At 33.6% G+C, this 16354-nt stretch overlaps 1 protein-coding gene and 2 long non-coding RNA genes across 4 annotated transcripts; 1 reads left to right on the plus strand and 2 right to left on the minus strand.

Annotated features, from left to right (window-relative positions):
- Positions 1-783: 783 nt before the first annotated feature.
- Positions 784-2625, plus strand: LOC123476001 (nuclear fragile X mental retardation-interacting protein 1-like). The gene is given in 7 exon segments (XM_045179321.1): positions 784-1469; positions 1529-1626; positions 1681-1887; positions 1968-2102; positions 2169-2265; positions 2267-2345; positions 2409-2625. Coding segments are annotated over 7 exon segments (1161 nt in total). The 5' UTR covers positions 784-1026; the 3' UTR covers positions 2511-2625.
- An 860-nt stretch (positions 2626-3485) lies between these two features.
- On the minus strand, positions 3486-5046 carry LOC116930905. 2 transcript variants are annotated; one of them, XR_004398611.2, is made up of 6 exons: positions 4941-5046; positions 4784-4874; positions 4626-4721; positions 4497-4563; positions 4358-4431; positions 3486-4297 (listed from the first exon to the last, which is right to left on the minus strand). It is a non-coding gene; the product is annotated as an uncharacterized LOC116930905 (long non-coding RNA). The 2 variants fall into 2 exon arrangements; XR_004398616.2 differs by having other exon boundaries at positions 4626-4724.
- A 43-nt stretch (positions 5047-5089) lies between these two features.
- On the minus strand, positions 5090-6111 carry LOC123476002. Its single transcript, XR_006651576.1, has 2 exons — positions 5377-6111; positions 5090-5313 (listed from the first exon to the last, which is right to left on the minus strand). It is a non-coding gene; the product is annotated as an uncharacterized LOC123476002 (long non-coding RNA).
- Between the last annotated feature and the right edge of the window lie 10243 nt (positions 6112-16354).

Below are 16354 nucleotides of genomic sequence, written 5' to 3' on the forward strand. Positions count from 1 at the left end.
AAAGAAAAACCTTCTTTTTCACTTAAATAGCAATTCTTCCACCATCTAGTAACAGATTTCTATATGTTTCATTTTTCATTCCATTTTCAGCATAGATGGTTCAAGCAATCCATATTAAACACCTATTACTTGCGTGGCTTATTTACATAAGCCACGCCCCACGTCACTTTTCGCAAACCAGATTTTTTGGCTTTTTCGGGCTCGCTCCCTCCGAAAATGCTGCACCATACGGAGATCTCATGCACTACAAATGCAAAAATGCCATCGCTCTAGACATCCGCTTGGTGCAAGTATTCAAAAACTCTATCTTTCTTGTTACTGCAATCAGAACTCCGCCTGGTGCAGAACCTTGGGAGGGAGCGAGATAAAAAAAATCTGGTTTGTAAGAAGTGACGTTGGGCCTTACTTCCGCATGGTGCAGCACTTTCGAGGGGAGCAAGCCAGAAAAAGCCATAAAAATCGACTTCACGAAAAGCGATGTTGAGCGTGGCTTATTTACAGGCGTTTGAGCAGAGTCATGGAAATTGGAAACCAGTCATGGGTTCCATGACTCTGGTTTGAGTACTCGTAATCTATGACTCTGTGACCAGAGTCATAGATAATCTAGGATTCTGCTCGGGCTTACTTCGTCCGATTGATCTGCACCATGCGGAGATATTTACAAGTTAAAAGTTACAACTTACAAGTTACAATTACCAGAGTCATAGGGGCCCGGAAATTCCCCCCCCCCTTCAACATAATAACAGAGTATAAATTTATTAATAGCCAACTCCCTCTATGACTCTGATAATAAATTAATAATGATTAATGAATGATATACCCAATGATGTGGCAACGTTGCCGAAGCACATTTATTAGCAGACTACAATTTCATTTGTTTTTCAGGATTTAAAGAGCTGGAGCACATGTGGACGTGGTTTTCGAGACTTTATTCTTACTAAAATACGTTTGCTCAAAAGTCTTTAAATTTACTTGTTAAGAAAACTTTAGATGTTCCCAAACGGTGTGAGCTCTTTGTGATTTCAAATGGCATTACCTAATCCTTTTGCCTGTGGCACACTTCCTAAACCAAGTTTTACACCTGTTTATTCACCCCAAAATACAAATTTAAATCCTGGCCCAGGATTGCCACACGCACCTCAACCTCAGTATAGTGGTGATAGTGTGACAAAGATGTATCAAAATGATACGAAACAAAAGACGTTTGACCTCCAAAAAGGCAACTTTCAAAGCTCACAATTTCAACCTTTCTCGTGTGATCGTTGTGATCGTTCATTTAGATCTCATGAACTTTTAAACATTCACATATCTGAGCACATTCCCTGTGGAATAAATGGATGCACATTTGTGGCCCATCCTAAAATTGTGGAGAAGCATATACAAATGCAACATGAGACAGGCCTTGCTGAACAAATAATGAGGCTAAACACCCCAGAGGAAATACAAAAATGGAGAGAAGAAAGACGAAAGTATTATTTTATAATAATCATTCCATTTAAATTTTATTGCTATTAACTCTATCTTGTAGCCGATTTCCCTCTACAACCAATGTTGCACGTAGACAAGCTGAGCAGAAAGAAAGATTAGAAAGAGGAGAACTTCTGTATGAACAAAAAAAAAAATTTGGTATGAAGTGTCAATGCAATGCTTTTTAGTTTCATTTTTAAATAAATTTTGCAGCCAAAAATAGAAAACAGCAAGAGAAAGGAGATAGGGGAAGAGGATGGGATGCAAGAAGAAATCAGAACAGGAAGGATAATGATAAAACAGAAAAAAAAAGTAACAACATGCCACATCAGCAATCCGAACCTGAATTTTCACAAAATGTTTCAATACCAAATGAAACGAAACCATTCAACAGTACAAAGACACCAGAATCAAGTATAGGTTTTATTGAATTTTACCTCAACAGGGTTTATAACACAATTTACCTTTATGATGTGCTTATATAAAATTTATGGTTTTAGTAAACATTAAACAGAACCTCGATGGTGAAATAGTAATGGAGAATAAGGAAAAAATTTACTCCGGAGTACTACCTGCTAGTAATGCGTTGGCCAATTTGATAAGCTATGCCTCTGATTCCGAAGACAACATCGCAGGTGAAGCTAAAACTCAGCTAACTTCTTATTCATATGTGCTTATCTACTATTTCTCCCATGTTCTAGATGCTAAAAAAGCGAAATTAATTATAAAAGATGCTGAAAAGCCTGCTATGAATTGCCCCAGGGAACGTCCCCGAAACCCATTAAGCGTAGGAAGAAGGGAAAAACACAAAAAGTGCTGTAACTGTACCAGCTGTTAAAGAGCTTGTTCACCCAAAGAGGCTGACACTCCTGCAAAAGGTTGTAATTTTAAAATTTATTAGCCTGAAACATTAGATCTTACCAAGATTAAAATTTTTACAGCTGTTGCAAGGTGAAATTCTGCACGAACGTAATATCATTCTCCAGTGCGTGCATTTTATTGTTCAACAGAATTTCTTCGGTTTGAATCAAGGAACAGTTTGAGTGGTAACAGCAGAAGCAGATACATTCATTTTCAGAACGAAGGGAATACCCATGGAAAAGTATTGAATTTTTTACGTACTTGATTTAAGTACCTCAATATAATATTCAAACTGTGTGGTTAATTTTTTGTCACTCCCCATGCGGATAAGTGTTAATTTAATATGTATTCGAAAGTTAAACCTGCCTTGTTTCCTAGCTAAAAGCTTGAGCATGACACAACATTTTGTGACGAAATATTTAAAAAATTTGCGACCACGACTCAATATAAAAAACGGGATTTATCGTAGAAGTGGTACGATACACGTAAGACGTAAGAAGCCTTCCCACTTTTTCGTTTTTGAGTAAATTATAGATTTAAATAAAAAATAAGTTGAAATGAAAATTTATTACACTAGCATTGTATCATATATCTATTTACTGCAACTAGATGACATGATTGTACAGTCAACAAATAATTCTATCTCATGGCTCAATGGTTGAGCATCGGCTTGGAAAATCAAAAGTCTCGGGTTCGATTCCTGTTTAAGTTACACTATAATTAATGCTATCTTTCGTTTCAATAAAACTCCTTGCAACGATTGTAGGAATCAAATTAAATAGGCTATCTACACTCCTGCCCACAAACATTAAAAAGTTGAATTTTCCAAGTACACCAGTCATAGCTCAATGGTAGAATACCGAATTGGTATGCCGAATGATCTGGGTTCAAAACCCCGTGCAGTTAAATATGGAAATTGATAAAATTTCTGATGTCAAAAGCGTGCAAGAAGTAAAAACCTATTAAAAGTAATCAAATCTATAATTTTCATTTTCATTCATGCACTACATACAAGGTTTTTAACAAAAGATAAGTGCAAACAAACACATCACAGTTAGCTGAATGGTACAGCATTGGAGTGGCATGCTTAAAGTCTAGGGTTCAAACCCCCAAAACATTAATAAGTTACATCCTTACAAATAAATACAAAAGTGAAGTAGATGTAAAAAGCTTTTATTGTCCCTCCATCCACCCACAATTCCACCACTTGGTTTACAGCATAATACAATACAACATAATATACAATACATACATACACAAATACAACTAACCCGTTGGCTGCCACGCCACTACATACTACGCTAGCTACATCGCCATCAGAAAGATCGCGACCAAGGGGGACTTGTCCGAAGACAAGTCCGGGCTGACACGATGATGGAAGCCATTACGGGAATGCACACCCCAGGCAACCATCACCGCATCGACAAGGGGGAGTTCCTAATGGTGCATTGCCTCGACGATCGACTTTGAGCCACACGGCTTGTGCAACTGTCCCACCCATGGCATATAGACCATTGGGCAGAACAGCGCTGCCGGACCCTAACAAGCTAAAAAAAGGGGATCAAAGTGGGTGGCAGCCAACGGGTTAATTAGCACTACACTTAACACACACACACATTACATAAAACAATGATACCACGATGACGGGGCGACCACGAGGCGAAGACGGGGCGACCGGGCGACCACGATGCGACGACGGGGTGACCGGGCGAGGGGAAGATGGGGCGACGGGCAGAGTGATGACGGGCGATTCGGCGACGGGCAAAGCGATGACGGGCGATTCGGCGACGGGCAAAGCGATGACGGGCGATTCGACGACGGGCAAAGCGATGACGGGCAAAGCGATGACGGGCGATTCGGTGACGGGCAAAGCGATGACGGGCGAGGTGAAGAAGGGGCTTTTTTTACATACGCCTGTTGTCAAAATTGTAGGGCCGGCAATTTTTTTAGACACGTTGGGTTGGCAGTCCTACGATAACATATTGAAATTTTAACAAGCAATACTAGAGAAGAAAGAAACTTGAAATACCAAGGAGTAGTAGTTCTGAGGTTCACATCTATGTGTGTTGGCCATCAGAGTAGAAATAAAAGAAGACTGCTGATCTGGTTGTTGATAATCATTGGCAATACAGAGAAGAATATGATGCATTTTTCACATTGGAACTTACACAAGATGAGTGGGTCAAGAATGATCTTCCTTCAGAGCCAGCATCCTTTGCACTTTCAGTTTACGAGCTAGAAGTAAACACAGAAGCATGCAAACTTTGACACTGAATGCCATAATATGAGTCTAATACCTCAACCCTCAAAACTAAATCATGCCACTTGACCGGCTCAGTGGAAATGACAAGAAGATTGCAAGTCAGCATCCTTTTCGATTTTAGTTTAACGAGCTACTTCATCAAAGCAGAATCATGCAAATTGGATTCTTATTGTCAAAATTTAAGTACAATACCTCCTAATGAGCAATAGAAAAGCATGATGGAATCTCTAAGTGACAAGTTGCTAAGAGTTTTTGGATTTGGCAGCAGGCATAACAAAATTACCTGTTACACACAAAATAATCCATTGATATGCTTCACTTGAAAAACACTTGATAGTAGATAACAAACCATTTGATTTGATCGAACTTTAAATAGGAATGTAATATAATTAACAAATATTGGGATACGGTTTTCACTAGTCACATAGAGCTTGATCACATAACAAGTATAAAGGAGCAGCAGCGCCATCTCGTTTTCCAATTTAGAAAAAAAGCAAGTTCAAACAAGAATTGGTAATTTTTTATTGCGATAACTACATTGATATTCTAATACTACTAATTCTAGAGCGGTACACATCAAAATAATATCAATGCAAAACGTCCTTGAACAAAACAATAAAACTTACATTAAATAAATTCTTTATTAACCATAATTCGAAGAGAAAGTTTCTCAGTAAATTGGAGATCCAACTGAAGTAGAATATTGGCAGTCAATAGCACATCTTGTAAGAATTTCTGAGGTTTATTTCAATAAAAATAAATGTTTAGTTACAAGCTTTGAATACCTAGTTTCATTGAGAAATTAGTACTTTCCATGTGAATTTTTGAATGAACATCAACAGAAGGCTGCATGAAGATCTGCATTTTAATTAAAAATAAGTTACAATTGATTCACAAAGTAATAAAATTATGCAATAAGTAATGGCATGTATAGAGTAGAGTTCACAACAGAACACACCCAATGATTATAATTTACAAATCAATTCATTTCTATTTAAAGGTAGGAATTAGATAAGCCCATAAAACATTCACAACTTCAAACTGGAACTGCTGGAACTAATTCAGGAACATATATACCCAAAAATATCTAGAGAACTGAAGCAAAATTACATTAATACGTTGTATATGTAAAAGTAGTATGTGCTTAATTATCCTGAAACCTGGCTGTTGATTGAAAATGTAAAAACCATCAATTTTCACCACATATCATGCATAGTTCTGCTTGTAACAATGACTTTACCCAGAATGATACAACACAAGACCTGGTTTTCCAAAAGTATGTTAACATTACCTTATTCTAAACCCAACTGCAACAGCTGACATTTCGTGTAGGCAACAAAGTAGTGCATAGGGGTAGAGGTTAAAATAACCATTAAAAATAATAATACTGTTGAGACGAGGGTAACTGAAATACACGTTTTCAACGTTCCAACAGAGTAAACAACAATCACATGACAAAAAAACACAAGTTAGTTCGATTTTACCATGATTTTACTTTAGAGTTTAGACACTAGGGGCTGATAATCTCCAACGCCATCTAGTGGAAATGAAGTTCGGCCAGGATTTTAAATAAGCCCGACAAATTAACAGTGTATCGTATTTGAAAAAAACGAGTATTTAAAAAATACAAATACTATATTTTAAAATACTCGTCCTTCAAAATACATTTTTTCTCCCAAAACCTCAAATACCAAATAAAATCAAATACAAATACAAATACAAATACAAAATACTTTTTTCCTTTATGGATCAGTTGGAAATCCTACGTTGCGCATTCTCCGCAAATGCGAAAATCAAATTTGTGTCCAATCTGTGGTACGCTGTCTACAGCGTTTTATGGGAAAACCAACCATTTCACTTTTAAAATATTGTTTTCTTCTCTAACTATGTTTTACCTCACTGTCAAAGAGAAAACCAATGACTAAATCGAAATCAGCGTTCAATTTCGATTATGCCGTCTGATTTTTGGAGAATTTCAAGAGATGTCATTTTTGGCCGATTTTGACAAAAGTGGAAAGGCTATACCCTTCCCACTTTTTCATTTTTGGCCAAATTTCAAATTCTGGCTTAAAATACATGATTTAGATTCAGAATTGAATGAAAATCACGGAAATCAGGTTTATTTTTCTATTGGTCTTATAGTTTTTCATTTACATGTTAAAAACCATAAATGAAGTTGGTGCGCTAACAGAACTGTTTTCGTTAATTTTTTTAACGGCTAGTCTAAAGAGAAAACCAATCACTAAATCACAATCAGCGTTCAATTTCGATTATTCCGTCTGATTTTTGGAGAATTTCAAGAGATGTCATTTTTGGCCGATTTTGACAAAAGTGGAAAGGCTATACCCTTCCCACTTTTTCATTTTTGGCCAAATTTCAAATTTGGCTTAAAATACATGATTTAGATTCAGAATTGAATGAAAATCACGGAAATCAGGTTTATTTTTCTATTGGTCTTATAGTTTTTCATTTACATGTTAAAAACCATAAATGAAGTTCGTGCGCTAACAGAACTGTTTTCGTTAATTTTTTAAACGGCTAGTCTAAAGAGAAAACCAATCACTAAATCGAAATCAGCGATCAATTTCGATTATACCGTCTGATTTTGGAGAATTTCAAGAGATGTCATTTTTGGCCGATTTTGACAAAAGTGGAAAGGCTATACCCTTCCCCTTTTTCATTTTTGGCCAAATTTCAAATTGGCTTAAAATACATGATTTAGATTCAGAATTTGAATGAAAATCACTGAAATCAGGTTTATTTTTCTATTAGTCTTATAGTTTTTCATTTACATGTTAAAAACCATAAATGAAGTTGGTGCGCTAACAGAACTGTTTTCGTTAATTTTTAAACGGCTAGTCTAAAGAGAAAACCAATCACTAAATCGAAATAGATCAGGTTCAATTTCGATTATACCGTCTGATTTTTGGAGAATTTCAAGAGATGTCATTTTTGGCCGATTTTGACAAAAGTGGAAAGGCTATACCTTTCCACTTTTTTTTTTTTTGGCCAAATTTCAAATTTACTTAAAATACATGATTTAGATTCAGAATTGAATGAAAATCACTGAAATCAGGTTTATTTTTCTATTGGTCTTATAGTTTTTCATTTACATGTTAAAACCATAAATGAAGTTGGTGCGCTAACAGAACTGTTTTCGTTAATTTTTTAAACGGCTAGTCTAAAGAGAAAACCAATCACTAAATCGAAATCAGCGTTCAATTTCGATTATACCGTCTGATTTTTGGAGAATTTCAAGAGATGTCATTTTTGGCCGATTTTGACAAAAGTGGAAAGGCTATACCTTTCCCACTTTTTCATTTTTGGCCAAATTTCAAATTGTGCAAAATACATGATTTAGATTCAGAATTGAATGAAAATCACTGAAATCAGGTTTATTTTTCTATTGGTCTTATAGTTTTTCATTTACATGTTAAAAACCATAAATGAAGTTGGTGCGCTAACAGAACTGTTTTCGTTAATTTTTTAAACGGCTAGTCTAAAGAGAAAACCAATCACTAAATCGAAATCAGCGTTCAATTTCGATTATACCGTCTGATTTTGGAGAATTTCAAGAGATGTCATTTTTTGCCGATTTTGACAAAAGTGGAAAGGCTATACCCTTCCCACTTTTTTTTTGGCCAAATTTCAAATTTGGCTTAAAATACATGATTTAGATTCAGAATTGAATGAAAATCACTGAAATCAGGTTTATTTTTCTATTGGTCTTATAGTTTTTCATTTACATGTTAAAAACCATAAATGAAGTTGGTGCGCTAACAGAACTGTTTTCGTTAATTTTTTAAACGGCTAGTCTAAAGAGAAAACCAATCACTAAATCGAAATCAGCGTTCAATTTCGATTATACCGTCTGATTTTTGGAGAATTTCAAGAGATGTCATTTTTGGCCGATTTTGACAAAAGTGGAAAGGCTATACCCTTCCCACTTTTTCATTTTTGGCCAAATTTCAAATTTGGCTTAAAATACATGATTTAGATTCAGAATTGAATGAAAATCACTGAAATCAGGTTTATTTTTCTATTGGTCTTATAGTTTTTCATTTACATGTTAAAAACCATAAATGAAGTTGGTGCGCTAACAGAACTGTTTTCGTTAATTTTTTAAACGGCTAGTCTAAAGAGAAAACCAATCACTAAATCGAAATCAGCGTTCAATTTCGATTATACCGTCTGATTTTTGGAGAATTTCAAGAGATGTCATTTTTGGCCGATTTTGACAAAAGTGGAAAGGCTATACCCTTCCCACTTTTTCATTTTTGGCCAAATTTCAAATTTGGCTTAAAATACATGATTTAGATTCAGAATTGAATGAAAATCACTGAAATCAGGTTTATTTTTCTATTGGTCTTATAGTTTTTCATTTACATGTTAAAAACCATAAATGAAGTTGGTGCGCTAACAGAACTGTTTTCGTTAATTTTTTAAACGGCTAGTCTAAAGAGAAAACCAATCACTAAATCGAAATCAGCGTTCAATTTCGATTATACCGTCTGATTTTTGGAGAATTTCAAGAGATGTCATTTTTGGCCGATTTTGACAAAAGTGGAAAGGCTATACCCTTCCCACTTTTTCATTTTTGGCCAAATTTCAAATTTGGCTTAAAATACATGATTTAGATTCAGAATTGAATGAAAATCACTGAAATCAGGTTTATTTTTCTATTGGTCTTATAGTTTTTCATTTACATGTTAAAAACCATAAATGAAGTTGGTGCGCTAACAGAACTGTTTTCGTTAATTTTTTAAACGGCTAGTCTAAAGAGAAAACCAATCACTAAATCGAAATCAGCGTTCAATTTCGATTATACCGTCTGATTTTTGGAGAATTTCAAGAGATGTCATTTTTGGCCGATTTTGACAAAAGTGGAAAGGCTATACCCTTCCCACTTTTTCATTTTTGGCCAAATTTCAAATTTGGCTTAAAATACATGATTTAGATTCAGAATTGAATGAAAATCACGGAAATCAGGTTTATTTTTCTATTGGTCTTATAGTTTTTCATTTACATGTTAAAAACCATAAATGAAGTTGGTGCGCTAACAGAACTGTTTTCGTTAATTTTTTAAACGGCTAGTCTAATAGAGAAAACCAATCACTAAATCGAAATCAGCGTTCAATTTCGATTATACCGTCTGATTTTTGGAGAATTTCAAGAGATGTCATTTTTGGCCGATTTTGACAAAAGTGGGAAAGTTTACAAAGAAGCCTTCCCACTTTTTCATTTTTGGCCAAATTTCAAATTTTTTAAAAAACATGATTTAGATTCAGAATTGAATGAAAATCACTGAAATCAGGTTTATTTTTCTATTGGTCTTATAGTTTTTCATTTACATGTTAAAAACCATAAATGAAGTTGGTGCGCTAACAGAACTGTTTTCGTTAATTTTTAAACGGCTAGTCTAAAGAGAAAACCAATCACTAAATCGAAATCAGCGTTCAATTTCGATTATACCGTCTGATTTTTTGGAGAATTTCAAGAGATGTCATTTTTGGCCGATTTTGACAAAAGTGGAAAGGCTATACCCTTCCCACTTTTTTCATTTTGGTGGCCAAATTTCAAATTGGCTTAAAATACATGATTTAGATTCAGAATTGAATGAAAATCACGGAAATCAGGTTTATTTTTCTATTGGTCTTATAGTTTTTCATTTACATGTTAAAAACCATAAATGAAGTTGGTGCGCTAACAGAACTGTTTTCGTTAATTTTTTAAACGGCTAGTCTAAAGAGAAAACCAATCACTAAATCGAAATCAGCGTTCAATTTCGATTATACCGTCTGATTTTTGGAGAATTTCAAGAGATGTCATTTTTGGCCGATTTTGACAAAAGTGGAAAGGCTATACCCTTCCCACTTTTTCATTTTTGGCCAAATTTCAAATTTGGCTTAAAATACATGATTTAGATTCAGAATTGAATGAAAATCACGGAAATCAGGTTTATTTTTCTATTGGTCTTATAGTTTTTCATTTACATGTTAAAACCATAAATGAAGTTGGTGCGCTAACAGAACTGTTTTCGTTAATTTTTTAAACGGCTAGTCTAAAGAGAAAACCAATCACTAAATCGAAATCAGCGTTCAATTTCGATTATACCGTCTGATTTTTGGAGAATTTCAAGAGATGTCATTTTTGGCCGATTTTGACAAAAGTGGAAAGGCTATACCCTTCCCACTTTTTCATTTTTGGCCAAATTTCAAATTTGGCTTAAAATACATGATTTAGATTCAGAATTGAATGAAAATCACGGAAATCAGGTTTATTTTTCTATTGGTCTTATAGTTTTTCATTTACATGTTAAAAACCATAAATGAAGTTGGTGCGCTAACAGAACTGTTTTCGTTAATTTTTTAAACGGCTAGTCTAAAGAGAAAACCAATCACTAAATCGAAATCAGCGTTCAATTTCGATTATACCGTCTGATTTTGGAGAATTTCAAGAGATGTCATTTTTGGCCGATTTTGACAAAAGTGGAAAGGCTATACCCTTCCCACTTTTTTCATTTTTGGCCAAATTTCAAATTTGGCTTAAAATACATGATTTAGATTCAGAATTGAATGAAAATCACGGAAATCAGGTTTATTTTTCTATTGGTCTTATAGTTTTTCATTTAAATGTTAAAAACCATAAATGAAGTTGGTGCGCTAACAGAACTGTTTTCGTTAATTTTTTAAACGGCTAGTCTAAAGAAAACACTAATCACTAAATCGAAATCAGCGTTCAATTTCGATTATACCGTCTGATTTTTGGAGAATTTCAAGAGATGTCATTTTTGGCCGATTTTGACAAAAGTGGAAAGGCTATACCCTTCCCCTTTTTTTTTTTTTGCCAAATTTCAAATTTGGCTTAAAATACATGATTTAGATTCAGAATTGAATGAAAATCACGGAAATCAGGTTTATTTTTCTATTGGTCTTATAGTTTTTCATTTACATGTTAAAAACCATAAATGAAGTTGGTGCGCTAACAGAACTGTTTTCGTTAATTTTTTAAACGGCTAGTCTAAAGAGAAAACCAATCACTAAATCGAAATCAGCGTTCAATTTCGATTATACCGTCTGATTTTTGGAGAATTTCAAGAGATGTCATTTTTGGCCGATTTTGACAAAAGTGGAAAGGCTATACCCTTCCCACTTTTTCATTTTTGGCCAAATTTCAAATTTGGCTTAAAATACATGATTTAGATTCAGAATTGAATGAAAATCACTGAAATCAGGTTTATTTTTCTATTGGTCTTATAGTTTTTCATTTACATGTTAAAAACCATAAATGAAGTTGGTGCGCTAACAGAACTGTTTTCGTTAATTTTTTAAACGGCTAGTCTAAAGAGAAAACCAATCACTAAATCGAAATCAGCGTTCAATTTCGATTATACCGTCTGATTTTTGGAGAATTTCAAGAGATGTCATTTTTGGCCGATTTTGACAAAAGTGGAAAGGCTATACCCTTCCCACTTTTTCATTTTTGGCCAAATTTCAAATTTGGCTTAAAATACATGATTTAGATTCAGAATTGAATGAAAATCACTGAAATCAGGTTTATTTTTCTATTGGTCTTATAGTTTTTCATTTACATGTTAAAAACCATAAATGAAGTTGGTGCGCTAACAGAACTGTTTTCGTTAATTTTTTAAACGGCTAGTCTAAAGAGAAAACCAATCACTAAATCGAAATCAGCGTTCAATTTCGATTATACCGTCTGATTTTTGGAGAATTTCAAGAGATGTCATTTTTGGCCGATTTTGACAAAAGTGGAAAGGCTATACCCTTCCCACTTTTTCATTTTTGGCCAAATTTCAAATTGCTTTTAAAATACATGATTTAGATTCAGAATTGAATGAAAATCACTGAAATCAGGTTTATTTTTCTATTGGTCTTATAGTTTTTCATTTACATGTTAAAAACCATAAATGAAGTTGGTGCGCTAACAGAACTGTTTTCGTTAATTTTTTAAACGGCTAGTCTAAAGAGAAAACCAATCACTAAATCGAAATCAGCGTTCAATTTCGATTATACCGTCTGATTTTTGGAGAATTTCAAGAGATGTCATTTTTGGCCGATTTTGACAAAAGTGGAAAGGCTATACCCTTCCCACTTTTTCATTTTTGGCCAAATTTCAAATTTGGCTTAAAATACATGATTTAGATTCAGAATTTGAATGAAAATCACTGAAATCAGGTTTATTTTTCTATTGGTCTTATAGTTTTCATTTACATGTTAAAAACCATAAATGAAGTTGGTGCGCTAACAGAACTGTTTTCGTTAATTTTTTAAACGGCTAGTCTAAAGAGAAAACCAATCACTAAATCGAAATCAGCGTTCAATTTCGATTATACCGTCTGATTTTTGGAGAATTTCAAGAGATGTCATTTTTGGCCGATTTTGACAAAAGTGGAAAGGCTATACCCTTCCCACTTTTTTCATTTTTGGCCAAATTTCAAATTTGGCTTAAAATACATGATTTAGATTCAGAATTGAATGAAAATCACGGAAATCAGGTTTATTTTTCTATTGGTCTTATAGTTTTTCATTTACATGTTAAAAACCATAAATGAAGTTGGTGCGCTAACAGAACTGTTTTCGTTAATTTTTTAAACGGCTAGTCTAAAGAGAAAACCAATCACTAAATCGAAATCAGCGTTCAATTTCGATTATACCGTCTGATTTTGGAGAATTTCAAGAGATGTCATTTTTGGCCGATTTTGACAAAAGTGGAAAGGCTATACCCTTCCCACTTTTTCATTTTTGGCCAAATTTCAAATTTGGCTTAAAATACATGATTTAGATTCAGAATTGAATGAAAATCACGGAAATCAGGTTTATTTTTCTATTGGTCTTATAGTTTTTCATTTACATGTTAAAAACCATAAATGAAGTTGGTGCGCTAACAGAACTGTTTTCGTTAATTTTTTAAACGGCTAGTCTAAAGAGAAAACCAATCACTAAATCGAAATCAGCGTTCAATTTCGATTATACCGTCTGATTTTTGGGAAAATTTCAAGAGATGTCATTTTTGGCCGATTTTGACAAAAGTGGAAAGGCTATACCTTTCCCACTTTTTTTTTTTTGAAAAAATTTAAAATTATTTATAATATAAATTTTAATTCAGAATTGAATGAAAATCACGGAAATCAGGTTTATTTTTCTATTGGTCTTATAGTTTTTCATTTTCTGTTAAAAACCATAAATGAAGTGGTGCGCTAACAGAACTGTTTTCGTTAATTTTTTAAACGGCTAGTCTAAAGAGAAAACCAATCACTAAATCGAAATCAGCGTTCAATTTCGATTATACCGTCTGATTTTTGGAGAATTTCAAGAGATGTCATTTTTGGCCGATTTTGACAAAAGTGGAAAGGCTTTACCTTCCCACTTTTTCATTTTTGGCCAAATTTCAAATTGGCTTAAAATACATGATTTAGATTCAGAATTGAATGAAAATCACGGAAATCAGGTTTATTTTTCTATTGGTCTTATAGTTTTTCATTTACATGTTAAAAACCATAAATGAAGTTGGTGCGCTAACAGAACTGTTTTCGTTAATTTTTTAAACGGCTAGTCTAAAGAGAAAACCAATCACTAAATCGAAATCAGCGTTCAATTTCGATTATACCGTCTGATTTTTGGAGAATTTCAAGAGATGTCATTTTTGGCCGATTTTGACAAAAGTGGAAAGGCTATACCCTTCCCACTTTTTCATTTTTGGCCAAATTTCAAATTAGCCTTAAAATACATGATTTAGATTCAGAATTGAATGAAAATCACGGAAATCAGGTTTATTTTTCTATTGGTCTTATAGTTTTTCATTTACATGTTAAAAACCATAAATGAAGTTGGTGCGCTAACAGAACTGTTTTCGTTAATTTTTAAACGGCTAGTCTAAAGAGAAAACCAATCACTAAATCGAAATCAGCGTTCAATTTCGATTATACCGTCTGATTTTTGGAGAATTTCAAGAGATGTCATTTTTGGCCGATTTTGACAAAAGTGGAAAGGCTATACCCTTCCCACTTTTTCATTTTTGGCCAAATTTCAAATTTGGCTTAAAATACATGATTTAGATTCAGAATTGAATGAAAATCACGGAAATCAGGTTTATTTTTCTATTGGTCTTATAGTTTTTCATTTACATGTTAAAAACCATAAATGAAGTTGGTGCGCTAACAGAACTGTTTTCGTTAATTTTTTAAACGGCTAGTCTAAAGAGAAAACCAATCACTAAATCGAAATCAGCGTTCAATTTCGATTATACCGTCTGATTTTGGAGAATTTCAAGAGATGTCATTTTTGGCCGATTTTGACAAAAGTGGAAAGGCTATACCCTTCCCACTTTTTCATTTTTGGCCAAATTTCAAATTTGGCTTAAAATACATGATTTAGATTCAGAATTGAATGAAAATCACGGAAATCAGGTTTATTTTTCTATTGGTCTTATAGTTTTTCATTTACATGTTAAAAACCATAAATGAAGTTGGTGCGCTAACAGAACTGTTTTCGTTAATTTTTTAAACGGCTAGTCTAAAGAGAAAACCAATCACTAAATCGAAATCAGCGTTCAATTTCGATTATACCGTCTGATTTTTGGAGAATTTCAAGAGATGTCATTTTTGGCCGATTTTGACAAAAGTGGAAAGGCTATACCCTTCCCACTTTTTCATTTTTGGCCAAATTTCAAATTTGGCTTAAAATACATGATTTAGATTCAGAATTGAATGAAAATCACGGAAATCAGGTTTATTTTTCTATTGGTCTTATAGTTTTTCATTTACATGTTAAAAACCATAAATGAAGTTGGTGCGCTAACAGAACTGTTTTCGTTAATTTTTTAAACGGCTAGTCTAAAGAGAAAACTAATCACTAAATCGAAATCAGCGTTCAATTTCGATTATACCGTCTGATTTTTGGAGAATTTCAAGAGATGTCATTTTTGCCGATTTTGACAAAAGTGGAAAGGCTATACCCTTCCCACTTTTTCATTTTTGGCCAAATTTCAAATTTGGCTTAAAATACATGATTTAGATTCAGAATTGAATGAAAATCACGGAAATCAGGTTTATTTTTCTATTGGTCTTATAGTTTTTCATTTACATGTTAAAAACCATAAATGAAGTTGGTGCGCTAACAGAACTGTTTTCGTTAATTTTTTAAACGGCTAGTCTAAAGAGAAAACCAATCACTAAATCGAAATCAGCGTTCAATTTCGATTATACCGTCTGATTTTTGGAGAATTTCAAGAGATGTCATTTTTGGCCGATTTTGACAAAAGTGGAAAGGCTATACCCTTCCCACTTTTTCATTTTTGGCCAAATTTCAAATTTGGCTTAAAATACATGATTTAGATTCAGAATTGAATGAAAATCACTGGAAATCAGGTTTATTTTTCTATTGGTCTTATAGTTTTTCATTTACATGTTAAAAACCATAAATGAAGTTGGTGCGCTAACAGAACTGTTTTCGTTAATTTTTTAAACGGCTAGTCTAAAGAGAAAACCAATCACTAAATCGAAATCAGCGTTCAATTTCGATTATACCGTCTGATTTTTGGAGAATTTCAAGAGATGTCATTTTTGGCCGATTTTGACAAAAGTGGAAAGGCTATACCCTTCCCACTTTTTCATTTTTGGCCAAATTTCAAATTTGCCTTAAAATACATGATTTAGATTCAGAATTGAATGAAAATCACGGAAATCAGGTTTATTTTTCTATTGGTCTTATAGTTTTTCATTTAAATGTTAAAAACCATAAATGA

This window comes from Daphnia magna, linkage group LG9 (assembly GCF_020631705.1).
Source record: "Daphnia magna isolate NIES linkage group LG9, ASM2063170v1.1, whole genome shotgun sequence".
NCBI lineage: Eukaryota > Metazoa > Arthropoda > Branchiopoda > Diplostraca > Daphniidae > Daphnia > Daphnia magna.